Source organism: Aspergillus karnatakaensis (assembly GCF_047715665.1).
Source record: "Aspergillus karnatakaensis strain CBS 102800 unplaced genomic scaffold BJY04scaffold_58, whole genome shotgun sequence".
Taxonomy (NCBI): domain Eukaryota; kingdom Fungi; phylum Ascomycota; class Eurotiomycetes; order Eurotiales; family Aspergillaceae; genus Aspergillus; species Aspergillus karnatakaensis.
The window spans coordinates 46827-69730 of NW_027395770.1; the positions used below are offsets into that span (position 1 = coordinate 46827).

Genomic DNA, 22904 nt, shown 5'->3' on the forward strand with positions numbered 1-22904 from the left:
CAGCTTATTCCGCATCCACCTTTCTCTTCTTCCTCTTCCCTTCAACCACGAACCCATCTCCTTCCTCCACCACCTCAAACTCCCCCTGTGCCTCTGCCTCTGCATTTCCTTCCTCATTCTTTTCAACCAACCCCGCCAACTCCAAATGCCTCACAACAAGCGCTACCTTCTCCAAATCATTACAAGAAACCACCTTCCCCTCCTCCCCTCCCTCTCGCGCCTCCTCATTCAACCTCCTCCTCAGTTTCTCCACAGCTTCCCAAAGCGCCTTGTACTCCGCAATATTATACTTGACGATCAATTCCCCGTTCGGTCGAATTTTCTTGTTCAGTTTCTCCTTGTGTTTGTGTTTCTTGCCCCCTCCTTCCTCTTCTTTTGCGCCGGTGGCGGCGCTTTCATCGCCTAGAATCGGGACGTCGGGTGGCGGCGCGGGGAATATGAAGAGGTTCAGCCAGAGGTAGGTGTCATCACTATAAAACGGGATTCCTTCAGATGGGGGAGATATCGAGGTTGGAGTTGCGGCGGAGAGGAGAAGAGAGGCTGTTGCAGGGCCGATACCGCGGATGGGGGTTGTTAATTCGTTGAGGGATTTCTGGACGGGGTAGTATTTTGCGTTGGTGCTTTTGTTGGTCAGGTCGTAGTCGGCATGGGACGTTTTCTCGGAAGAGAGTGATTGTAGCGTTGAGAAGGCTGAGGATGTTGCGGATTGGATCGTCCGGTCTTGATTCGTTCTTAGTAGACCCAGGAGGGTTGGGCGGTTGACGCCGTGTTTTCTGTCAAATAAACCGAGCATCAGTCAGTTTTCTGTGCTCGCGTAAAGACATGAAATTGGGCGGAGACATGGAAAGTGATTGGAAAACGTACAGCTTCCACTCCATAAGCTTGATGACCTCCTCTTTACTCAGGTATGCGCCCTTCGCTTGCCATGTCGCACTTCCTTTCCCCTTCGCTTTCCCATTGCCAACGCCATTGTCACTGCTCTCCGTTTGTCGCGCCTCAATCATCTCCCTCAACCCAGTATACCGCCAACAATCCAACTCCCAGAACTCCTGAACCTGCTCCTTCACTCGATTCTGGACCTCTTTGCTGATCCCTTTTGTCCCCTCTTCCTCCTCGTTTTGCTCTCCGTCATGTTTCAGCGTGCGCTTGTTCTTCCCCTTCCCCTTGCCCTTCTTCTCATCCTTGGCCTTATTATCTTTCTTGTTCCCTTTCGTCACCTTCGCAAGCGCCCTCCGCCTCGTAAGCTCCCGAACGGTGTCTTCGTATCGGCCAAGGAGTGTGTGGAACGTTGATAAGGTGATGGTTTTCGGGTTGAGGTCTAGCTCCGACTTGGACGGTAGTGTGATCGGCATTTTAGTTGGTTGTGTGAGGCGCTTGAGCGCGTTGTGGTGAAGTGTCTGTTGGAGTTGGTGTTTAGCTTTGGACCGCGGTTTTTTATTTTTGTTTTTATTTTTGTTTTCATTTTTGTTTTTATTTTTATTTTTATTTTTATTTTTCTCTCTCGGGGCCGCGGATCATGGATGGTTGGATCTGAGATCTGGAATTTGCGAATCTGGGTCTGGGCTATGTGGGCCTGTCAACGGCTGAACTAGGTACCTAAGCTGAGCTGTACTCCGGATTTGGATTTGGAGATGCAGCTCCACTGCAGCTGCTTGGAGCTTACAGTACATACGCCGGCTGATGATGAGAACATTATTTCAAGTAAGATGCATTTAGAATACTTTAAATAAGAGTTATGATCAATCTGCTGCATTGAACCATCATAAATCATAATGATGTCGAACCCCAACATCTTGAGCTCTGCTCCACCACACTTCACTCTCTTGCTTCGCCGAGCTCCCCGTCTCCAGATCTAATATCATTTCATACATAGAAGAAGAGAAGAGATACATAACAATGAGGCCAGCCTGGCTTATTCTTCAAACAATAGCAGAGATCTATGGTTTATCGCTCGGGAGGGCGCTGGCCGTCCTTCTTGTCCTTAGACGGGCTCGAGTTGGGGCTGACGAAGCTAACTCGCTTTTCGTCTTTGCTGCCCTTTCCACGGCTCATCGGGACAACGGAGGAGTTTATATATTGCCCTTTCTTTCGAATGTTGCCACGTTGAAGGGGTTTGGCGGCGCTGCCTAACCCGACATCCGCCTTCGGGTTGGAATCGCTGGTAGTGGTTGAGCCGGTTGTGTCTTCGTCGTCGCCAACATCGATCATACTAAACTCGTCTGCTCCGTCCTCAGCTTCAGATGAGCTGGGGTCGGGGTCTGAGTCGGATGCCGCTTCGAAGTCATCGTCATCGCTCACGAGACTTGGGGCTTGGTTTGACTCCACCGTATGAGGGCTCAAATCGACAACATCCCGCAGGTCATTAACTTGAGTGCCGGTGGGGGCATAGGGAGACTGATAAGGCACCGGCCGAGTAGGCGTCAACGTTTCTAACGTAAAAGGTCTGGGGGTGGGTCTTTCGACACCCTTGTGACCATCTGGGCGTTCAGAGGCGGTTTGAGAGACTGTTGTCCGCATTGGTTGCCGACCCGCGCGGGTTGCAAGCGGCTTGTTGGTCTTGACTACTGCAGATGGCGTTGTTGGTTCTGTTTCTGATTCTCCTTCTTCGGAAGAGTATCCGTCAAAATCCACAGCAGTTTTTGCCTCTCCAACCAACTGGTCGAGGTCAAGACCAACACCACGAAGTTTCATCAAAGACGACAAATGAGGTGTATCTTCCGAAGCAATGAAAGCACCGTTCGCCGCTTTTGTTATTGGCGTTCTGGGTCCAGGTGTGCGAGGCGTTTCAGTAGTCGATAGTCCGCGGCTCTGAGGGGATTGTCGTCGAGCAGCCTCAGAGTCAGACGCAGGGCTTTTGTTAGTAGATTCAATCGTATGAGCAGACCGAATCAGAGGGTGTACGAATCCAGGCGTGAGGCTAGTAGCAGGTTCATTCTTGCCACCGACAACTGCGCCAGCATCATCCACTTCAACAGGCTCCCCAGACGCCACCGCAGCGGCATCGTGGCTCGCAAAGTTGCGATTATGCGCAATACGGCAGTGGTTGATGAAGCCTTGAGTGCTGGAGAAGTTGTCTCTTCGGCAATCCAGGCAGACTAGCTTGACAAGAACATTATCCGATTTTCGGCGGATAATCATAGGGCCAGCTCGCTCTTTCGGCGCTGGATACCCACTAGGTAGAGACTGAAGCTTCATTCCCGTCGAACCCCGTTGGGGTCTCGTAGTCTTGCCAGCTAGATAAACTGTGTCGATGGGGTTACCACGCGTCGATCGCCCTTCCATTGGAGTTGTCACGCCCATTCCCATAGGCGTCGCGGGTTCAAGCTCGCCCCCATCAAAACGCGGATCCGGTAGCAGCCACTTAGAGTAGTGGCGAGTGTAAGGGCCATCAACAACACCCCATGGCGCAGGAGACAGCGGCGCAGGTCCATTTCCAGGTCCCCACACCGATATCCCTCGACCGCCACTGACCGACTGTGATGGACCAGTTGCTTGAGAGCCGGGATAAGGAATCTCGGCGCATCGACGCAATTGCTCTAACGCGACCTGACATTTGGCAATCTCCTGATCGATCAACCGAAGTTCGTTGTGTTTCAGCAGTACCTCAAGGCTAAGCTGAGCTTCTAACGTTTCGCGCAGTCTCTCCACATCGACCTTTCGCGTTGCAGCCTTGTCACTGTTGCGCCCCGGAGCTGGTGGATCCGAGTTGTCTTCGCCAGGTATTGATGATTGCAACTCCTGAATGCGCTCGGGGTTCCGAGATTCCGCTGGCAAGCTGCTGGTCTCTGCCTTGAGCGCAGACGGGCGCTGTTGCAGGGAAATTTGTGCGGGAAGCGCGTCGTCTGTTCGTAGCTTGGTTGCGACCGGCGCATCTCGAGCTGTGGTTGAATCGCCAGAGTCGGATCGCTTGCGCTTCAACTGGGGCAGCGCAAAGCCACTGACGCCTGGCGGAACGCAATGAGGCGTAGTCGCCAGCATCTTGACCTCTTCGGTCATTACCTTATTCCCCCCGATAGAAGAGGACCAGGGTAGCAGTCGAAACATGCCATGCGAGTTGTTGTGGCGAAAAAGGGAGCGGACCAGGTGTAAGCAATGCAGGAATGCGATGCGACACGGCCTGTCTCAGAAAAGAGGGGAGAGGAAAGGAGGGTTCAGAAGGGGGAGGAATAAAATAAAATTAGTTGGCGAAAGAAAAGACGAGACGATGCACCGGTGCATGCGAAACGCGATGTCGATCTGAAGTTAATGATGGCGAGGAATGAGGCGTCAGGAGAGAGTTGATGCTGATCAGTCGGGCGTCGTTTGCGACCGGGGGCGACCAACGGACAGCGACAGCGACAGCAGCGACAAAACGGAAGGAGCAGTGGGCCAAGCGGGAATAAGAGCGATACAATTTGGAGGTAAGGTATTAAATTAAAAAGGAGAATGGAGCGGAAGAAGACGGCAAAAGGTAGAATAGACCAGAAGGTAGACACGAAGAATAAGTGGTCGGGTGGGAGAGTACAGGAATAATAATGGGAGATGCGGATGGGGGATAGGGGATGGATGGATGGAGATAGGGACAGGTGAGCAAGAACAGGATCAGGGAATAATCAGGAATCAGGACGGGAATCAAGATAGCTAGCTAGCTCTCTGTCTCTCTCTCTCTCTCTCTCCGTCCGTCCTCACATGCAGCAGCCGGGAATGAGAGGAAGTGGAAGTTTGGAACCTAGCGGGACCACGGCTTTTGGGAGGCAAGAAAAGACGGTTGGGTTGGGCGTGGCGTAAGCTAATAATAATAACAGGGAAGAATAGGAACAGGCAGCAGAGGAGAGGAGTATACGAAGTACAGAGAATCTGTGGTGTGGTGAAGACTCAGTCGGTCCATCCAGGGACTGGGCAGTAGTAGTGGTAGTAGTAGAAAAGGAGAAGACTGAATTGTGGAAGAAGAGAAAGAGAGGGAAGAGGAGGGAAGACAACAACAAGAAGAATTACGAGGCAGAGAGGGGAGCGAAGGGGGTGATTGGAAGAGTAATCGGAATCCCAGCATACAAAGACTGCTGGAAAGAGCAAATAAGATGATCAATCTTGAATCCTGACACGTCAAATCATAAGAGAGAACGCTTTGTTGGGCCTGGACTGGTCGGTAATCATGACCTCACGTCTCTTCCTTCAATATGTTAAAGATCAAATGATAATAATAATCCAGAGGAATAATGCAATACTAGGTGTATCTCATATACTACCTGTTCCACGGGTCTGCCATGCATGGCTCCATTACAATAGATTGTCTTGCATCATGTATCCACTGCACCTGGACATTCTCCCTTTCAAGTTTCAAGATGGTTGGTATACTCCGGACACTTTCATATTCTGAATCTCCTCCAAGTCTCAAGATCAAAAGCAGCTGCACGAACCCCGACTAGCTAACTAGCTACTTGGCATGCAGCGCTAGCTCCTTGGTCTATAGAACCACATCTCTGACCTAGAAACTCAGCGCTGCTTAAGCTTAACTATCTTTCCGGCTCTCAACTTGGGTTGTCCTCGCCCGCGTTTTCCCTCATCAGCTAATGTGATCCTGGCATCTTCTCTTTACGCTCGGAAAATTCAGGTGAGGAGAAGGTTTCGGACATGAAAGTGAAAGTCAATCCTGCGAAACCATCTACGGATCAATTTGCCATCTTCTTGCCATCTTCATACATTCGCACCTTTGGAAACACTTTCTGATCGATTCACACATCATATTAATATAAATCCTCATCTAAAGCCCTATTATCTCACAATCTCAAAGCCATTCTCCTCTTCATATCCACCTCCAAAGCTCAAACGAACTAGTCAATACAGTGATCATCACCTCACCTCCCGAGGTCACCAAACCAATCCCCCCAAAACAGCCAGAACAACCCCGCCCCCAACTCCTAGCCCAACATTCAACTTCACTCCCGCATCATCCACATCCTCTGTCTCCGCCGCAGCGCCCTCGCTCGTCGTCGTAGCTTCAGTCTCAGTCGACGTCGAAGAAGATGTCCTCGTGCTGGTAGCCGTGGTACTCGTCGTCGAGGTCGAGGTTATACCCGCCGCATTGCAGTACGAGTCCCTCTGCTGCTGGACGGCAGTACGGCCGGGGTCGCCGGGGCAGTTGTTGTAGCAGCTAATCCCATTTTTTAATGTTAGTATGTCTCTTTGAATGGGTGGTGAGAGATTCTGTTCAAGTGGGTGAGAAGGGAAACGTACGTTAACATGTTGTTTGCCTGCTCGCAGAGACAGTCCCATTCGTTGGGGCCGCAGGCGTCGACTTGTGATTGGATGGTCTGGATACAGGCGTCGAGAATGCTGTTGATATCCGTGTTAGCCAACATTTCGGCCTGTCAAATGATGCACTGATGAAGACGTACTACTGGGCACCGCAGCTGCTGGTGGTCTGCTGGGTGGTAGCGGTGGTGGTAGTCGATGTTTCGACATCCTGTGCGAAGACGCTGACAGAGACTGTAGCCAGGAGTGTCAGGGACAAGAAACGCATCTTGGCTAGCTGCTATATTTCAACAATTTTGTATATCTAAAAGAGCGAGCGAGGAAGAAAACAGGTGCGAGATTGTGCGTCTGCAGAGGAGCAGGGGGGACCCCTTATACTTATAATACCTACTAGTAACAGGAGATAAGGAGGCCAGACCGCTTGGAGGTATTATTCGCAACTCCTCATCACGGTCAAGTCTAGCCGGGGAATTATTGACAGCATGCAGGAGACACGGCACTTTGCATAAAGCTAAAGTAACTACCTACTATCTGGCCACAATACTATACGACATCCGCCACGCCGAGTCAATGTCACATGCACTCTAATGCTCCTCCCAGACGTGAGGGCATTCGCCATATGAAGCTCATTTTTGGAAGAGTATTGGGCATGTCGAGGGGCAAGTCACCCCTGCACCTGAGATGTTCGGTGTAGGGGGTACACAAAGTTATATAGAATGGGAGATTTTCTGGACCGACCCAGCGGCATGCTGTGGCTTCAACTAGGCGGTTATATTTGAAATTTCATTCAGCCCGATATCCTTTCGGTACAGATATTTCTGACGTATCAAATGGACCCCTCATAACCCGGTAGCATGGCGTTGATGATCTACCACATATCGACGCACTATTGTCGGGGTGGCTGGCTAGAACTACTGTAGACTCGATTTATATGGACCGGCTGACCTGACAAGCAAGCATGATCCATGTTCCTAGAGATAATACAAATATATACAAGTCCTCCGCAACCAGTTAACAATATAAATAAATCAAGCTGAGCAATACCGTCTCCTCATGTCTTGCTCTCCTTCAAAGACTGACCGGGGAATAAAGAAACAACTATCTGCAGTGTACCAGGAGGAATATAATTAGACGGACTGGGCGGAAAATGTAACGAAGGAAAATATGTATATTTTCGTTCATCATTTGACGCGTTCCGCTGTATGCAGTCTTCTGGGATCCGCTGAAATGCATAGTCTACTCCTGTCCGAAACCCAATGTTTCCTCCACAGCAATAGACAGTTTATGCTCTAGAATATCATGTGACTTGTACGGTGGGAGATCAAGGCGATTGAAGCTGGAATGGTCAGTGGAGTGCAGAAAATAATACTAAGGTTAAACATACCATGTGTGAGACTTTGGCAGGGCAATCGGGTCTCCCGACTTTTCAATGGTGAAACGTCTTGGACCGTCGGAGCCCTGCAGATCCTTGAAGCCGTTGACAGGTATACGAGATGTACCAGTGGTGAATTGGAGTAGACGAGACTTCTGTTCCGCATCCCAGGTACGGACAATCTTCCAAAAGTTCTGGATGACTTCGTCCTGCTCCTGGTAGCCACGGTAATCTGTGTGCTTCTTCCAGTCGTCGACATCAATGTCGGCGATACCACCAATCAACAGCTCCAACTCGCGCTCATCGAAAACGTTGACTAGATCCGCTGGGATCAGTTCATTGAAGCCAGACATGAAGGCGTTGAATTGTTCCTCCACTCGCTTCACGATCTTCCATTCCGTAACCAGCCTAGATCTATCAGCTCATGTACTAGCAACTTCTGGGAAACCAACTTACTCGACATATTCGTGCTTGTTCTCATTCGTTACCGGAATGTCTTCACCGCCAGGCTTCAGCTCAATTGTTCGGCGCTCTCCAAACTTCTCATCGTCAACAGTGAATGTCAGGTCGATGATGCCTTCGATATCGTTGTCGCTGTCAAATGTTAGAACTATAGAAGAGAAGAATACAGCGAAAACATACAGGGTCCACGCCAAGTTACGGTGTAAATCTTCGTCCACACCCTCCATATCCTGCAGAGACACCTTCTTCCGCAGCATCATCTTGTAGAAGGCTCCAATGAAGAATGAATCGAGGAAACGACGGTGGAAGATGGCCAATCCAACAACCCGCCCAATAAACTTGAAGTAATTCAGATGTTCCGGGTTGACGCCTGAATGAGGATTAATCTGAAGGGTATAATTATCGTGCGCAGAGTACTCGAAAAGACAATAGAACGGATTAAACATTTCGTGAGAAAGGAGGAAGAAGAATTCACTGATACAATTAGCAAGAAAACATGGCAACATGATCGGCGATGACTTACCGGGATAGACCACCATAGTCTAGTCCGTCTTCGCCGTCGAACTTGATCATCAAGCGCTTCTTCAAATCAGAAGCACTCTGGCGCATAATCTCGGCGTATGAATCCTCAAAGATATTGTTCCGGCGAACCTTGACATGGCATTGGCCTGACATGATACGTAGGGCTGGTTGTGACCGGAAGTAGATCAGCTTCCGTCGGAAGTCACGTTTGTACTGCGGAACGCCCTGGTCTAAGGAGGATGGAAGACGAGGGTCGTCCCATGTGGTCGTCTTGGTATTGTGGTCGACGAAATACACTCGAGCAGTGTTGGTTAAACGCATCTCCCAGCCGCTAGGCAGCGGCCCGAGTTGAGAAACGGGTTGCTGCTGGATGGTAGTATTTCCGCCAGTAGCATTCTGTCCGTACATCCGGATATATTGCTGCCGCCGCGGGTCTACCCATGTGGTGGTACGCGTGTTATGATCAACAAAGTATGGCCGGCCTTCGGGCGTAGTCCGTTGCTCCCAGCCAGGTGGGAGTTCACCAGTGCCTGCAGTGGTAGCTCCCGTGGCCATCATTGAGACCGCATTGCTGTTGCCGACAGTGCTGCCACCGGCTGGCGGCGTTTGTGCTTGCGGCTGCGTTTCCGACAAGTTCGGCGAGCTTGCTCCAGTGCGATCCTCTGGGAGCATTCGGTTCTGATGAGCTCTCCGCTCCAGCTGCATATTGGCTTCCCGCTGTGTACGCTGTGTTTGCTCGTTGTAGTTCGCAGCCGGCCTGTTCCAAGTGGTGGTTCGAGTATTGTGGTCCACATAGTAGGTCCGTCCGAGGTTATCCTCCCGTCGCTCCCAGCCTGCTGGTAGTCGCCCTTGATTGTCCTCAAATGAGCTTAGGTTCGGTCGCGGAGCGCCCTGTCCATTAGCAGCTGGCGGTGCACCGTTGGGCGGGGCAACCGAGCTAGTAGGTCGTGTGGCGGACGGGACACGCTGTGGGCCTAGTGATGCGCTTGATGCAGTTGCTGATTGATCAGCAGGGCTAGGACCAGCTGGGGGAAGCGATGGTGCTGCAACTTGCGGGACAAGCCCACTAGATGTTGAAGCTGCAAGCTGATTGCGGTGCACACCGTTCGCTTGATTGGTGTTGGGCGTGCTGAGGTTGGTCGATAAGTTGATGATAAGCTTTCCATGGACGACAAGATTGTCATTGGATTTCTTCAAGTCCCGGGTGAGCATTTCTAGGCAAAACCAAGAGCGTGCAATGTCAGCCAAGATTGATCTCGGAGATCTGCAGATGGGGTTGATAACCCGGAGATTATCGACAAAACATTACTTACCATCACCTCCCATTTGTAGGTCGATCACATCTCCTATCCGTACATTAATCACACCAAGGAACCCTTGATCCTTCTTTTTAAACTTCTTCTGGTCAAAAATCTGGATTGCAAGGATACTATCTTCATTGACACGTCTTGGATCCCAAAGGTTAGTTTCCGTCGGGTTCAAGAAGAGCCGGAAGCACTCACAAGTCGAACATCTCATTCCAGTACGGGTTCAGCGTCTTCTTGATCACTGATGTCGTATGTGTCTGTTCGCCCCCAACGGTGGCCACCGCGAAGGGATCGGGGAGGCCTGATAAAATTAGCGTATGGGGATGGAAGGTGCCATTCGGATCTGGAACGTACGGAAAACATCGCGCTTATATAGCCCATCGGCAGCAATAACTATAAGTAAGAAATGTCCAGTCAGTTTCCATTCGGTGGAAGTGATGTTGCTATTTAACTCCCTGATGGAGGATGAGGGCATGTTGATGACTTACTTGTAACCCTGAGATTTGGCTGGCTATAATTCATCCGTTAGTAACAAAAACCCCCAATACAAAAAGAATGATTGCTCCTGATAAGAGACAATCCTGAGATGAGGCGGCCAGAAGACTCACGCAGGCAGATTGGACCCCATCCTGCACAGAAGTTATCTAGTCAGTCGTTACACGCCTCCGGGTGCAAAAAGCCGATCAAGGCAAGCCTAGGAACGGATTTGCCGCGTGCGCATCCACCGGAATCTCAATAGATAAACGCCCGACAAGATCGATGATTGTTCGAGGACAGAGGATCTTTCGGAGGTGGATCGGAGGGCAGGGAGTGAAAAAGGGCGGTGGGGAGGATTGAAGGAGATGAAGTCGGGATTGTCGACGAATACCCAACTCTAAACAGGCGAACGTGATGAGGACTCAAGAGATGGCTGAGGCGCGAAGACGAGAGCGGTTGTACTTGCACGGTGGTGCTGTGTATTGGGGCTGAGCAAAGGTCACTGCAGTGGCAGATGAATGGGAAGTCCTGACGTTGCGGTGCCGCGGCCAATCAGGTGCAGGCGAGGGGCTCGATCGGGAGGAGCAACTGGAGTGGGCTACTCGTTCGAGTCGGGCTGACTGTGGCCGTGGCGAGAATGAGGGGATCTTATTAATATGGATACGAGTCGACAGACCGATTATTATTGAACAAGGCGACGACCGTCTGGAAGGACGGCAGGCCAGTGTGAGGTTGTCTTGCATTCAGCGATGGTATCACAGCGCCGCGGGGTGATTAATACTTCGGCCCCAATACCCCCTTCTCTCACCAATTTTCAAGCGCTTAACAGCAGTTATTTCCTATATATGGGTCAAGAACTGGCATAATCATCCGACCGTCATCGTCCCCCTTTCACTATCTATTCACAATCAGACGCCCAAGCTGAGCCAAGCTGGTCCTCTATGACGATTCCTGCAGTGCCCCCCAATATAGATCCAGACCGGTCAAGGCAGCAGAATTCTCAACTGACAAGTAGGAACTAGGGATCGCCGGGCTGTTATATCGGTGGTGGAGTGGACCAGTACTTCGGTTGTAATCTAAGAGGTGCCATTTCCCCGTGTTTTCATGCTAGAGAGTAACTATCATGCGTCAAACTGATTCAGCGTTGCCCGGGCTGGTGGCTTGCTGTATCTATATATACTTGGACTCGGCCGATTGCCTCATTCAGTCTGATCTCGCGCTTAGTCGTTTTCTCTGAAGCTGCCTCCGAGACTTATCTCAACACTATCTATGATAATGGAACAAGCTCTTCAACGAAACGAGGAAGATGCTAGGGTATATTCCCCGGCGCTCAAAGTTAAATCCAATTCGACAAGCGCACTAGTTCTTCATGTCTCTGAGGTTCGTCCGTAGACGTTATTCTGACCTCTAGCTATGGTCTCATAAACATTAAAAAAAAAAGAGCAACATTGACTTCCGGCAATCATTCCGCCATACTGCCCATATTAACCGGCCCAGATGGCTATCATACACTAGTGCAAACCAGCCCCAACTCCAGAGAAACCTCCCGTGAAAAGTCCGCCATAAAGGTCCGCCGCCTGTAGCTCAATGTATCGGTTGCTATGCGTATGCCGTCCTCCTGGGATCGACGGGAACCGCATGGAAGTGCTTAGCGTGATTCTTTGTATTCGACCGTGTACGCGCGCGAAAGTAACTAGTAGGGCGCATAGCCTCGTCCTCGGCCTCGATAGCCGCCGCGATATCCTCCGCGGGGAGGGAATCCTCCACGGCCGTATCCGCGACCACGGCCACGGCCACGTCCTCGGCTACCCATGCCTGGAAGGTTTGTGCGCTTGGGAACGACCTGCACATGACTTGTTAGTAGGCGTAAATAAAGTTGTTTTTGCGTTGACAGATGCTCACTTTTAGATTCCGGCCGCGGAAGACGCTCTCGTTCAAAACAAGAGCTTGAGCCACCAGACTCGGTTCAGCGAATTCTACGTAGGCGTAACTAGGGCGCAAGGTCAGTACGGTGCACAGCCAAGGACGTTATCCTCTTCAATGGAAGTGAAGTCCTGACATAGTACGTACCCTTTAGGCTGGCCTGTAAACTTATCTAAGAGGATGGTAACGCGGTTGATTGATCCGCAGCTCTGAAAGTGTGCCTGAATTTCCTCCGGGGAGGCTCCATAATCCACATTGCCAACAAAGATACTCCGAGCATCAATATCCTCTTTGTCTTCCTTCAGGCTCTCAGACTGTTGGTCGAGGGTAGCTTGCATTTCCCGTAATTTTGCGGCTTCGGATTCCATCTCGGCGACCCTGCGCTTCATGGCCTCAATCTCCTCCTAGAAAGAAACCCATGTCAGTACAGAGTTGTCAGACTGAGCATGAACTGGGAGCATGTTCGGGAAAGGGTAAAAGGGCGCGCAATAAAATTCGAGCTCCTTGTTTGCTGCGGGTCTTGCAATCAACCTACCTCGTCGTCACCTCCCTCCTCATGGTTTTCCAGGCGCTCATCCTTGATCTCAGCTTCCTCGGTAGCCATTGCGATACCTGAAGTGTGGGGTTTGTCTCTCTTTAGACTGCGGGTGACTCGAATTGAGGCGTGTCGGCAGCTCTCCACCTATTTTGAATTGCGAACTTCGGCGAGAAAATGTTTTAAGGAACGTGTGCGCCAGTAAAGCGGTCTTCGGACAGAACCTGGCCAGCCCCGATGCAAAAGTAAAAGGGTAGGGTTGTAGGATAAAGTGACAGTTCACAATTATAAAGGAAAACGGTCCTTTGTGAGTATTCTGTGATGCTTCCCAGTGTTGGATCAAGGTCGAAGCCACGGAATCTATTTCTGGTCTAGCGGCTTTTGTCATCCGTGCTCCGCTGATCGGGACCCGACTGCTATTGCATCACTGAATGCAAAAAGAGCATGCAGCTTAATTACCCTCTCTCTTTTTTAGAATACGGGTTACCTTCTTGTTTCCTAGTTTCGTCTTTGACTCCTTGAGCCTGTCATAGACACGCTAGTGTCCGGACAAAGAAGCTAATTCCTTGTCTTGGCACTTTAGGACTATACGAGCCAGCGATGAACCACTTCCCTATAAGACAAGACAATCATAACTCAGATGGTGAAATTGAGTTTGCAAAGAGTATTAGTATAGACGTAAGATAAGTCATAGCACGGTCGGTATCTATAGCATATGTACAGAGGCAAGCATGAGAAGGGTTAAATCATGAAGATGGGGCGCTGTTTTTGCGATAGGATACTTTCTCGACAGCGACGGTTTCAGCACCATTAGAGTCTGTCTTCAGCTGGTAGACATAGAGCACCAGAACATCACCCTGGACCTGTGCGGCTGTTAATGGTTGTTTTGATCTGGCTGTCAGAGAATGTCCGAACACTTACGTCCATCAAGCAGAAACTTGGCGTGGGGTCCTCGCCTTCTGGGAAATACCCAGAGCTCAAAGCCCCGGTTGCGCTACCTGGATTCACAAAGAATCTTCCCTCCATCTCAAAGGCCTCGAAGCGATGGGTACCACCCCACAGTAGTATGTCTACATCCATCTGACGGGCAGCAATTAGCAGCGCATCCGCATCACCTGGCGGGATTATCGTGTGGCCGTGGGTGAATCCAATTCGGAGACTTCCATGAGTGACAACTTTTGACAAGGGTAGATTAGGAGAGTCGACATCGAAATCGCCTTTGACTAGTTGTAGGTCCGGCGCGACTTGGCGGAGGAACTCGAAGGTGGTACGATCGGTGAGATTACCCAGGCATAGGATCTGGCCAATCTTGCCTGGTGTGAGGAGCTTGCGAAACTGCGGCACCATTAATCAAGGAGCAATTGGGAGTGCGGTCTTTGGGAGTAATGTGACCCGGCGCGATTAGGCGTACCTTTGCCGGAAGATCCTAGTTTTGGGTGCATGTTAGTAAAAACTGGTGATGCCAGGGAGACCTTTAGTATAGTCACGTACGGGAGCTCTGTCAGGGATGAAGAGGTCACCAATGACCAGGACCAGGCGCGAGGTCATTGTGGGAGGAACAAGTAGATCAACGGCCCATTCAAAGGGCGGATTTCTCTGTGTGCTAGCGTCAACCTTGCCAAAGAATCAGAGTAAGAGCAATTGGTGTAGGCTTCCTGCTGAAGTGTGTGCAGCTGTCAGACTCGTCGGTACCTAGCGATAACGGTGAAGCTATCGCGGGGAAAGCTGGGTCCGATCGTCAAACTGAAGCCCTGAGCCCTAGCCCAGCTCCCCATCAAGTTTAGTGCGGATATTCATTCTATCAAAGTTGAGCCTCAAGGGACAAGGGCAGGAGGACAACTTCAACTTAAATTGGAACCATGAGTAATGGCTCAATCACGTTATTGCAGTACTGTATATGATAAAGGGTACGAGCACTACGCTGAGGATATGGTCACACTACAACCTCATTTTTCTCTTCGGTTATAGAGAAGTTGGAGTACCATTTCCCCAGGTTTCGAATACAAGATTCTGGACTTACTGTTAGATAATGGTAACCGTTTGAGCTGGCTTCCAGCCAATGAGGTGCCTTGCATTGTAGATTTATAGTTCAAATATATGCAAGTGCATGAATTGGAAGAGCCTCTCGAAGTCGGAGACATAGACAGACGGTAGGCTCCGCCCGATCAGTCAGGACTCAGGGGCAGCTGGAAAAACACCGATGCCGGGGAGAAGAATTGAAAAGGCGCGTCCGTGGAGTCATTCCGCCCCAAAATCAGAGAAAAAGAGCAGAACACAGACTTCAAACCCGAACTTCCAGGAACTTGTATACATTATTATTTTGTATACATCTCGATTGTCTTGTGAAAGCCACCGGCCCGAATAGACTCTCCGGCAATCCCCGAGAGCAGACAGAGTGGTTCAACCGTTCACTCATCCATCTCGAACCCAGGTCGACTTCCCCGCGGGCTCCTCCCGTAGAGAGCCGACGCGACCCCTCGGGAAACTCTGGCGTCCACACGCACATCGCAGCGCCTGAGCCTGATCTCCAGACATCTAGATCAGCGACTCCCGCTGCCTGAGCTTAACACTCCGTTCTCGACCGAGAGGAACTCCCACGCCCCAGACGACATTGAATATAAACCCCTCGATCGCTCTGCTGCCCCGCTCCTCACCCCTACCACTTCCAACTCTGAACCTCCCTCGTCCCCTGCTGCTAAAATGTCGAATCAACCCCCTCACCCCACCCTGCTCATCCCAGGCCCTATTGAGTTTGATGATGCCGTGCTTCAGTCCATGTCCCATTATGCGTAAGTCACCTTGTCGCCCGTATATACACGTGCAACCCGACCTGACAATTGAAACACCAGCGAGAGCCATGTCGCCCCCGGTTTCGTCAAGACTTTTGGAGAGACATTGACAATGGTCCGGAAACTTTTCCAGTCTACGAACCCCGCAGCACAGCCTTTGGTCGTTTCCGGCAGTGGTACACTTGGCTGGGATTTCGTGGCATCTAACCTTCTTGAGAAGGGCGAGGACGCTCTTGTTCTGCACACCGGCTACTTCGCCAACTCCTTCGCATCCGCTTTGGCGACATACGGAGCCAACGCTACACAACTCAAAGCCCCCATTGGGGACCGCCCATCCTTTGAGGAAATCGAGCAGGCATTGAAGGAGAAGAAGTACAAGGCCATCACAATCACCCATGTTGATACCTCCACTGGTGTCCTCAGCGACATCAAGAAGGTCACCGAGGTCGTCCGTCGCGTCAGTCCCGAGACTCTCGTGATCGTGGACGGTGTCTGTAGTGTCGGCTGCGAGGAGATCGCCTTTGACGAGTGGGACATTGACGTGGTCCTAACCGCGAGCCAGAAAGCCATCGGATGTCCTCCCGGTCTAGCAATCCTCATCTTCTCCCCGCGCGCAATTGAGACCTTCAAGGCTCGGAAGAGTCCTCCCTCATCCTACTACGCCTCCCTAGCCAACTGGGTCCCTATCATGCAGAACTACGAGAACTTCAAGCCATCCTACTTTGCTACCCCTTCTACCCAACTAATTCACGCTCTCCACACCACTCTCACCCAAATCACCGCCAGGCCCATTTCAGAGCGCTTCGCCGCCCACCGCCAGGCCTCGGACCGCGTCAAGGCTGCCGTTGCCGAACTCGGCCTGACGCAACTCGCCGCTAAACCAGAGAACCAGGCGCACGCCATGACAGCTATTTGGCTGCCCGACGGTCTGGCTCCCCCAGATGTCCTGCCTGGCCTGCTCAAGCGCGACGTTATCTTCGCTGCCGGTCTACACAAGGAAGTCGCAACCAAGTACATCCGCTTCGGGCACATGGGCGTGAGCATCACAGACCCCGCACGCGGTGACGTTGACAAGGCCATCACGGCCCTTAAGGAGGCGATCACCGAGGCGAAGAAGGCCAAGGGTCTGTAAGCGTAAACCTAAATATAGTAAACCAAAGTTACAAATTTGAATACAAATCTATACGATATTATGACTCAATTGTTTTCTACTTGAACAAATAAAAGTTCTACTCCAGCAGAAACAGCATCTTAAGTTCTTGACTAGTCCTTTAGCTAAGATCTCAATGATTGGAGTACCTTTGACTTTCCCTATCAGATAATCGAGCATTTTCCGTTACATGATGCTGGCCGACTTCGGCGCCCGGGTACGTTTGCAGATAATGGAAGTGGATCTCGGGAGCTGTGCCGAAGTACTGTAATTGACTCAAAGTTACTAATAAGTTATACCCCAGAATAATGCAGGCCAAGGAAAAGGACGAAGCCTTGGGGGTAAATTTACATCAGACATCGGGAATGACTCCGATGTATGAAGAGAGCATGTGGCCTCGCATACCACGCGATTTCAGATAATCGAAGCAGATTGTAGGTACCTAAGGAAATAAATATACCCTAGCTTCCATGACCTCATCCACGTAACCATCCTCAACGTGATAGATACTCCTGACGAGAAGAATATATAAGAGAGTAAGGTAGGCAACGAGAGCAGAAGATTCAAATACAGTTAACGTGTGCAGTAGTAGTGAGCAAGAAATTTGGGTATGGGAAAAGGATATAATGATAACAGTAATGCTAAATACTCATGGTCATGATTTCAAAACAACAAATTGACTCTTTACAGCGTGAGTGGCACGATAATATAGGCAGGTATGTATGTATGGTGGTATGCATTAGGTGAACAGAGTAGGATATCACAGTTGAGGTGAGTGGGTAATATAGGAGGCTTGTGCCGGATTAGGTATGTGTTTATAGGGCATCTGCTTCTCCTCTACGCAGTGCTAGGAATGCTCGGACGTCTGTGACATATTGAAGAGCTTCTAGCATAGGGATGAGGTGGAGGAGGCCATTGTCTGTTGGGTCACTGATCCAGCCCTCGATCGGGATGGCGTTATCTATGATCAGCGTCAGTGGCCGCTCAACTCAAAAATGAACTAGATCATGCCTACCTTCGTGGAAAATATAGCTCATCGGGCTGTTATCCAAGATCATGACTTGACTCAAGTCCGGTTCAACCGAGCTCAAATCCTTGATGTAGGCACCATTTCGGAATGTACAATGTTGTCGATAGTAGCGTGCTTGGAAGTATTTCCGCTCCTGTTCCAGCCAATCAATGACCGGATCGGCGTACTCTTGCACACTTGCAGTAAAGACAACAAGCTTATACCATTTGCATATCTTGCGTAAAAAGTCGTCACAATGAGGCCGTTTGTGTACATAGTACAGAATAGGATGTTGAGGTCCAAGAGTTGTAGGGGGCGCGCCAGGTGATAATGCAGTCGTCATAGGTGCAGCTAGTTTGACCTCAACCATGTGGCCGCTCGACATGCGGCCTCCCTTGGCGAGCGAGTGGATGAGCGTCTCATCTAGATCTAGGATGAGCGTTTTCTGCGGTATCCTGGCATTTCTGCCAGGAGCCGTGTACGACGGGAGACGGGACGGGATGAGCGGCCGGGGCGGGACTGGAGAATGGGGATAGCGTGTGACTGCATGGATAGAAGAAGGCGTCGGGGATTTGAGACTGTCCGGGTCGAGCGAGTCTCGAGCTCCATTTCGCGGTGACCGATCGAGGTCAGCACTTCGGGCCCGGCGTTGCTTTTGCCGTTGCAGAGCTTCCTCATTATTGAGCTTGATCCGGATAGATCTTCGTGGAGTGGCCCCATCCGTTGGTTCTTGACTAGATGACTTCCGTGAGGCGCGGTTCCGACTACCTGTGAGTCCTTTCATTGCTCGCCGGTCTCCTTCCGATTCGGAGGTACTTGATGCGATAGATTCACGAGATGAATGATTCCTCAATCTTCGAGTAGATTCAGGTCGACGCTTATTTCCCGCTTGCGTAGCTGACTCGTTCGGCGCATCTAAGCTACTTGATGATGAACCGGATATAGAACGATGAATTTTCCTCACTGGGGCCATTGGCGAGTACCCCCCCCTCTCATCTCGAAAGCACTGAGCCACATATATGCCCGGCGCCGCCAAAGTCTCCAAGATAAATTTAATTGTCTCGGTAACAGCTTCTATCAGGCGCTGTGCGATCAGACCTAAGGAGCTTCTCGTGGCAAGCGAATGATCTTTTTGAAGTCCTCGTATTGACGGCGTTTTCTCGTCTATCGTGTGTTCATCGTGATTGATATCGTCGGCAAGTTCGGATGCATCATCGGGGTGCTTTTCATTGACGTCGGTTGCGTGGAAATTGCTCTCGCTATAAGACCGGAACTTGGCGAGATCGCTTGGAGCAATTACAGGGGAGGCATCGCCTTGAGAGCGAGATCGTTGGCGGTTGCGCTTCGGATTTGAAGACTGGCCAATGACTCGCGAAGACAGGATATTCAGTGAGTTCATTTTCCAACGAGGCCACGGGTGTCTGTGCTGGCGCAGATATCTGGGGCGCGAGGTGCGGCTGTCAGCTATTACCAGACCATTCCGGGGTTGGCAGAGAGCGCAGCGAAGGGGCTGACGGGGACCACCAGACAGATGGGACGAATGGAAAGGTAGTGATGGTTTCAGTCTCTACCCACCGCAATGCGCCAGTTGACAGCCCGTGCTTCAAGACCACCACTCCCAGCCCTGGGTCTTCACGCTGGCGGCACGGGACAGTAAGAGGGATCGGAAGCTGATCAGATCGACAACCGAAAGAGGCGAGAGTTGACTTAGGGTATATAGGGAACAGGATGGAGGAGCACGAGGGCAGGTCACGAATAAACCCGAGGGACGCAGGCGAAGAATAGGGATGTAGGAGGCAAGTCGGCAGTGGAAGACGGAATGGATGGACCATTTACTGGCGATGGATGCGGTTGGGGCCAAGCCAAAACCTCCCGCCGCTGCAGCAGCTCCCCTCCCCAAAAACTACTACTACTAAGAATTACTGCCCTCCATCCTCAAATTAGTTTACCCCTCCGCCACGAATTTCTCTCATCTGGCCAGCCCCACGATAGTCCCTTCTGCGCCTAGTAGTGACTCGGAGTCCTACGCCTGACAGCTCACTTCTAGAAGGAGCCCGAGGTACGCTACGTAGTACGGGGGAAAAATTTCCCGCGTCGTGCTTAATCCTGACTCAGTCTCCAACTCCCCGCTAACTGATGTGCAACAGGACGTTGTATGCTTGCGTTGCGCAACCACCTTTCAGACACCATGCCGGCCAATTCCACCCCCTTGACGCCTGGGCTGGCGTCGTTTTTAAAGTCTCTGAAGACTAACCCCATCGACACATCCATCGAGAACCTGATTTCGTGCGTCCGACCTTCCCAAGTGGTCGTTCTGTTCACCGACGCTGACATTTTGAAGACTTCTGAAGCGGAGACAGATTCGACACTCCAGATCATGCGCGACCGCAACCGCTTACCTACTACGCAGCGTCATCTCCGCCTGTAGGACGAGCGATGCCTCGAAGCTTATCGAACGGGTACAGAGCGTGGGCAGGCGGCTGATAGCTGCTCAGCCCCGGGAGATGGTTGTTGGTAACATTGTTCGGCGGGTTCTGGGTCTGATTCGTGATGAAGCGGAAGATGACAGGGATGGAGACTTTACTCTGAGTGACGCAGGCTCCGAGAGCCAACCGCAGACACCCCGGGTTGGAGATGGTGAGTCCGCCCGCAATCCTAGCAGTGAAGCCCATCGGCAGACTAATATGATTATACAGACCTGTCTGACTCGCGCCTTGACGGCTCTGACCGGGGTGCCTCGAAACCATTATCTTCACTGGCCGCTCACCCGGTATCAATGTTCAGCCTACTCTCACATCCAGAACCCGAAACTTCGCTACCCGGCACTCCGATATCCGCCTCTCCATCTGGACGCTTACCCGGACACACTCAGAACAAGGACATTCGCGCCGAAGTCCTAGACGGAATAAACGAGATTATCGATGAGCTCGGCCAGGTGGACGACCAGATTGCGGCCTACGCCCTCGACCACATACACTCAAACGAAATCATCCTTACGCACACCTCATCCACAACCGTTCAAAAATTCCTCCTCAAAGCCGCCGTGAAGCGGAAGTTCACCGTCATCCACGCCGAGTCATACCCCAATAACCACGAAGCTACCCATGCCACCGTGAGCGGTGTTGCGCCCAATGACGATGAGCTCCTCAGCACCGAATCGTTCCAGAAGCCCTTGATCGCCCACGGTATCACGGTAATCTTGATCCCCGACTCTGCCGTCTTCGCCCTCATGTCTCGAGTGAACAAAGTAATTTTAGGCACACACTCCGTTCTCGCGAACGGTGGCCTCATTGCTGCCGCTGGCACTCGCGTCATTGCTCGAGCAGCCAAAGTCCACCAGACACCGTGTGTTGTTGTCAGCGGTGTCTACAAACTTAGCCCGGTTTATCCGTTCGACTTGAACTCTCTAATCGAGTATGGCGACTCCAGCAAAGTTATTGGCTACGAGGATGGTGATCTCGTGGAGCAGATTGATGTGCAGAATCCGTTATACGATTATGTTCCGGCGGAGTTAGTCGACCTCTATATCACGAACTTGTGAGTGTCATATGCCCTTATGTACGGGAAAATGACTGAACTAACAACCTTTTAGGGGTGGACATGCACCTTCATATCTATACCGTATCGTGTCTGACCACTACCGCAAGGAGGATATCAGCTTCTGAACACCATTTTTGGGCATATAAAAGGAAGGAATAGGAAAAGCTTCTTATGACAACATTAGGATTGGGTTCCATTTTGGCCCCGGCTTAGGGTGGACGATAATGAAGGCGTCTGGTTGTGGTGGACGGCTTGGCGCTTTATTGAGCAGCTAATTCTACAATTTGACTTGAATGTATGCTGTGCCTCGAACATCGGAATTTCTAGGCGAGCTTCAGTCGCAACAAGTCTGAATGGTCGACCGAGTCTTACTCAAGTTCCTTCTTACGTTTTTGATGTCGATATGCAGAATTTTGAAGAGTTTCTTGATTTTAGAGCCCTTCCCAAAGAGATGAATTATGGCGCCGTCTTTTTATGAAGTATATCAATCGTAGTATCTGCAATGGTCGTTGCAGGGTCATCCATCCTGAACCATAATTTCCAGACCCATAGACCATGCCTCCCATTGTTCGAGGGCCCCGGCGACTTCTTCTCGGATATCATTCCTGCACCATCACTCGTCTTCCACATCCTCGTTTACGAACGGGGCTTCTCCTTCTTCTCCTTCCACAGAGCCATCAGACCGACACCAGAGACCTTGACGACCTTGAAACGGACACCGGGAATATCACCCTTGGCCTTGCCCTTACGACCGAAACCGGCAAGGAGGACTTCGTCGTTCTCATCGATGAAGTTCAAGCAACCGTCGTTGGGGACTGCATATGTTGTTAGTCGAAATTCCTAAGGCCTTATATTTTCTCATGATATATCAAATTCCATCTCTTTTCATCGAATAACGGAACCCCGGATGACAGGAGAGAAAGGGCACCCACCGAAAGCAGTGACCTTCTTGCCGTTCTTGATAAGCTGGACCTTGACACACTTGCGAATGGCGGAGTTGGGCTGCTTGGCCTCAACACCGACCTTCTCGAGGACGATACCCTTGGCGTGGGAAGCACCACCGAAGGGAGAGGACTTATAGGCTGTACCGAGCAGGCGCTTCTTGTAGTGCAGATCGGCCCAACGGTTCTCACGACGGGTGGTCGCGAGCTTGCGGGCGGCGTTCAAACCACGGGGCTGTCCCTTACCCATCTTGTCGGATTATGAAAAATGGACGGTTGACTGTGCGGAATCAGGAGTTAGAATTTCGTCGTATGTAGAACGTGCTTGGTGGTGTGATCTCGAATTGAATGCGGGACGTTGTCGAGGTGGAGTTGGGAAATTCTTCGCGGGAAAAAAAAGCAAGATGGGTTGCCCCGTGCTGTATTTTGACGACAATTTGGAAAATGCACTTACCGACTGATGGATGTATGCCGGTCGGCTGGATGGATGGTTGTCGAAAGTCGAAGGGTTCCTTTCAAGACCGGCGTCTCGCTAAAGTCGGGGAGGTCGAATTTTGTTCTGCTGTGCGCCTCCGCCCTAAGAGGCAGCTAAGCGAGTCTGCCTCCGGATCGGATAAATGCTCCCCGCCATCCAGCAGCGATAACG

At 51.0% G+C, this 22904-nt stretch overlaps 9 protein-coding genes across 9 annotated transcripts; 2 read left to right on the plus strand and 7 right to left on the minus strand.

The window, feature by feature from the left end:
- Nucleotides 1–4: 4 nt before the first annotated feature.
- BJY04DRAFT_210097 (uncharacterized protein) lies at nt 5–3978 on the minus strand (the record flags this gene model as incomplete). The annotated part of the gene is made up of 3 exons (XM_073714210.1): nt 5–773; nt 865–1397; nt 2017–3978. The coding sequence occupies 3 exons, from the start codon at nt 3976–3978 to the stop codon at nt 5–7; spliced, it is 3264 nt and encodes a 1087-aa protein (XP_073566983.1).
- Nucleotides 3979–5237: 1259 nt separating this feature from the next.
- BJY04DRAFT_198688 (GPI anchored serine-threonine rich protein) lies at nt 5238–6714 on the minus strand. Its single transcript, XM_073712643.1, has 3 exons — nt 6375–6714; nt 6214–6312; nt 5238–6130 (listed from the first exon to the last, which is right to left on the minus strand). The coding sequence occupies exons 1-3, from the start codon at nt 6497–6499 to the stop codon at nt 5848–5850; spliced, it is 507 nt and encodes a 168-aa protein (XP_073566984.1). The 5' UTR covers nt 6500–6714; the 3' UTR covers nt 5238–5847.
- Nucleotides 6715–7065: 351 nt separating this feature from the next.
- BJY04DRAFT_198690 (NEDD4 family E3 ubiquitin-protein ligase) lies at nt 7066–9923 on the minus strand. The gene is made up of 5 exons (XM_073712644.1): nt 8589–9923; nt 8246–8539; nt 8060–8197; nt 7616–8011; nt 7066–7567 (listed from the first exon to the last, which is right to left on the minus strand). The coding sequence occupies exons 1-5, from the start codon at nt 9797–9799 to the stop codon at nt 7468–7470; spliced, it is 2139 nt and encodes a 712-aa protein (XP_073566985.1). The 5' UTR covers nt 9800–9923; the 3' UTR covers nt 7066–7467.
- A 1578-nt stretch (nt 9924–11501) lies between these two features.
- On the minus strand, nt 11502–13148 carry BJY04DRAFT_198695 (polyadenylate-binding protein). The gene is made up of 4 exons (XM_073712645.1): nt 12830–13148; nt 12442–12698; nt 12274–12361; nt 11502–12214 (listed from the first exon to the last, which is right to left on the minus strand). The coding sequence occupies exons 1-4, from the start codon at nt 12896–12898 to the stop codon at nt 12065–12067; spliced, it is 564 nt and encodes a 187-aa protein (XP_073566986.1). The 5' UTR covers nt 12899–13148; the 3' UTR covers nt 11502–12064.
- A 163-nt stretch (nt 13149–13311) lies between these two features.
- BJY04DRAFT_198697 (vacuolar protein sorting-associated protein 29) lies at nt 13312–14755 on the minus strand. The gene is made up of 4 exons (XM_073712646.1): nt 14321–14755; nt 14241–14255; nt 13751–14164; nt 13312–13692 (listed from the first exon to the last, which is right to left on the minus strand). Exons 1-4 carry the CDS (start codon nt 14375–14377, stop codon nt 13576–13578), a joined length of 603 nt encoding a protein of 200 aa, XP_073566987.1. The 5' UTR covers nt 14378–14755; the 3' UTR covers nt 13312–13575.
- Nucleotides 14756–15411: 656 nt separating this feature from the next.
- BJY04DRAFT_198702 (alanine--glyoxylate transaminase) lies at nt 15412–16819 on the plus strand. Its single transcript, XM_073712647.1, has 2 exons — nt 15412–15618; nt 15679–16819. The coding sequence occupies exons 1-2, from the start codon at nt 15530–15532 to the stop codon at nt 16748–16750; spliced, it is 1161 nt and encodes a 386-aa protein (XP_073566988.1). The 5' UTR covers nt 15412–15529; the 3' UTR covers nt 16751–16819.
- A 414-nt stretch (nt 16820–17233) lies between these two features.
- Nucleotides 17234–19684, minus strand: nemA (Nem1-Spo7 phosphatase catalytic subunit NEM1). The gene is made up of 3 exons (XM_073712648.1): nt 17786–19684; nt 17459–17731; nt 17234–17403 (listed from the first exon to the last, which is right to left on the minus strand). The coding sequence occupies exons 1-2, from the start codon at nt 19174–19176 to the stop codon at nt 17584–17586; spliced, it is 1539 nt and encodes a 512-aa protein (XP_073566989.1). The 5' UTR covers nt 19177–19684; the 3' UTR covers nt 17234–17403; nt 17459–17583.
- Nucleotides 19685–19693: 9 nt separating this feature from the next.
- BJY04DRAFT_198708 (translation initiation factor eIF2B subunit beta) lies at nt 19694–21736 on the plus strand. Its single transcript, XM_073712649.1, has 5 exons — nt 19694–19836; nt 19925–20063; nt 20119–20414; nt 20474–21314; nt 21370–21736. Exons 2-5 carry the CDS (start codon nt 19933–19935, stop codon nt 21440–21442), a joined length of 1341 nt encoding a protein of 446 aa, XP_073566990.1. The 5' UTR covers nt 19694–19836; nt 19925–19932; the 3' UTR covers nt 21443–21736.
- On the minus strand, nt 21737–22857 carry rps23 (40S ribosomal protein uS12). The gene is made up of 3 exons (XM_073712650.1): nt 22713–22857; nt 22250–22538; nt 21737–22132 (listed from the first exon to the last, which is right to left on the minus strand). Exons 2-3 carry the CDS (start codon nt 22506–22508, stop codon nt 21954–21956), a joined length of 438 nt encoding a protein of 145 aa, XP_073566991.1. The 5' UTR covers nt 22509–22538; nt 22713–22857; the 3' UTR covers nt 21737–21953.
- Nucleotides 22858–22904: the final 47 nt, after the last annotated feature.

What these genes read in the sequence shown, in the direction of transcription:
- BJY04DRAFT_198695 (XM_073712645.1), bottom strand. Translation starts at nt 12,898, where the DNA reads ATGGCTACCGAGGAAGCTGAGATCAAGGATGAGCGCCTGGAAAACCAT. An exon ending in TTTACAGGCCAGCCTAAAGG is followed by an intron (nt 12,362 to 12,441) that starts GTACGTACTATG and finishes CTTGCGCCCTAG; the next exon opens with TTACGCCTACGTAGAATTCG. An exon ending in TCCGCGGCCGGAATCTAAAA is followed by an intron (nt 12,215 to 12,273) that starts GTGAGCATCTGT and finishes AGTCATGTGCAG; the next exon opens with GTCGTTCCCAAGCGCACAAA.
- BJY04DRAFT_198690 (XM_073712644.1), bottom strand. Translation starts at nt 9,799, where the DNA reads ATGCTCACCCGGGACTTGAAGAAATCCAATGACAATCTTGTCGTCCAT. An exon ending in GACTATGGTGGTCTATCCCG is followed by an intron (nt 8,540 to 8,588) that starts GTAAGTCATCGC and finishes TAATTGTATCAG; the next exon opens with TGAATTCTTCTTCCTCCTTT. An exon ending in AACAAGCACGAATATGTCGA is followed by an intron (nt 8,012 to 8,059) that starts GTAAGTTGGTTT and finishes TGATAGATCTAG; the next exon opens with GCTGGTTACGGAATGGAAGA.
- nemA (XM_073712648.1), bottom strand. Translation starts at nt 19,176, where the DNA reads ATGAACTCACTGAATATCCTGTCTTCGCGAGTCATTGGCCAGTCTTCA. An exon ending in ATGAGCTATATTTTCCACGA is followed by an intron (nt 17,732 to 17,785) that starts AGGTAGGCATGA and finishes GACGCTGATCAT; the next exon opens with AGATAACGCCATCCCGATCG.
- BJY04DRAFT_198708 (XM_073712649.1), top strand. Translation starts at nt 19,933, where the DNA reads ATGCTTGCGTTGCGCAACCACCTTTCAGACACCATGCCGGCCAATTCC. An exon ending in TCCATCGAGAACCTGATTTC is followed by an intron (nt 20,064 to 20,118) that starts GTGCGTCCGACC and finishes GACATTTTGAAG; the next exon opens with ACTTCTGAAGCGGAGACAGA. An exon ending in GACACCCCGGGTTGGAGATG is followed by an intron (nt 20,415 to 20,473) that starts GTGAGTCCGCCC and finishes ATGATTATACAG; the next exon opens with ACCTGTCTGACTCGCGCCTT.
- BJY04DRAFT_198702 (XM_073712647.1), top strand. Translation starts at nt 15,530, where the DNA reads ATGTCGAATCAACCCCCTCACCCCACCCTGCTCATCCCAGGCCCTATT. An exon ending in CAGTCCATGTCCCATTATGC is followed by an intron (nt 15,619 to 15,678) that starts GTAAGTCACCTT and finishes TTGAAACACCAG; the next exon opens with CGAGAGCCATGTCGCCCCCG.
- BJY04DRAFT_198688 (XM_073712643.1), bottom strand. Translation starts at nt 6,499, where the DNA reads ATGCGTTTCTTGTCCCTGACACTCCTGGCTACAGTCTCTGTCAGCGTC. An exon ending in AGCAGCTGCGGTGCCCAGTA is followed by an intron (nt 6,313 to 6,374) that starts GTACGTCTTCAT and finishes GGATATCAACAG; the next exon opens with CATTCTCGACGCCTGTATCC. An exon ending in CAGGCAAACAACATGTTAAC is followed by an intron (nt 6,131 to 6,213) that starts GTACGTTTCCCT and finishes AAATGGGATTAG; the next exon opens with CTGCTACAACAACTGCCCCG.
- rps23 (XM_073712650.1), bottom strand. Translation starts at nt 22,508, where the DNA reads ATGGGTAAGGGACAGCCCCGTGGTTTGAACGCCGCCCGCAAGCTCGCG. An exon ending in CAAGAAGGTCACTGCTTTCG is followed by an intron (nt 22,133 to 22,249) that starts GTGGGTGCCCTT and finishes CAACATATGCAG; the next exon opens with TCCCCAACGACGGTTGCTTG.
- BJY04DRAFT_198697 (XM_073712646.1), bottom strand. Translation starts at nt 14,377, where the DNA reads ATGACCTCGCGCCTGGTCCTGGTCATTGGTGACCTCTTCATCCCTGAC. An exon ending in CAAGTTTCTGCTTGATGGAC is followed by an intron (nt 13,693 to 13,750) that starts GTAAGTGTTCGG and finishes ACAGCCGCACAG; the next exon opens with GTCCAGGGTGATGTTCTGGT.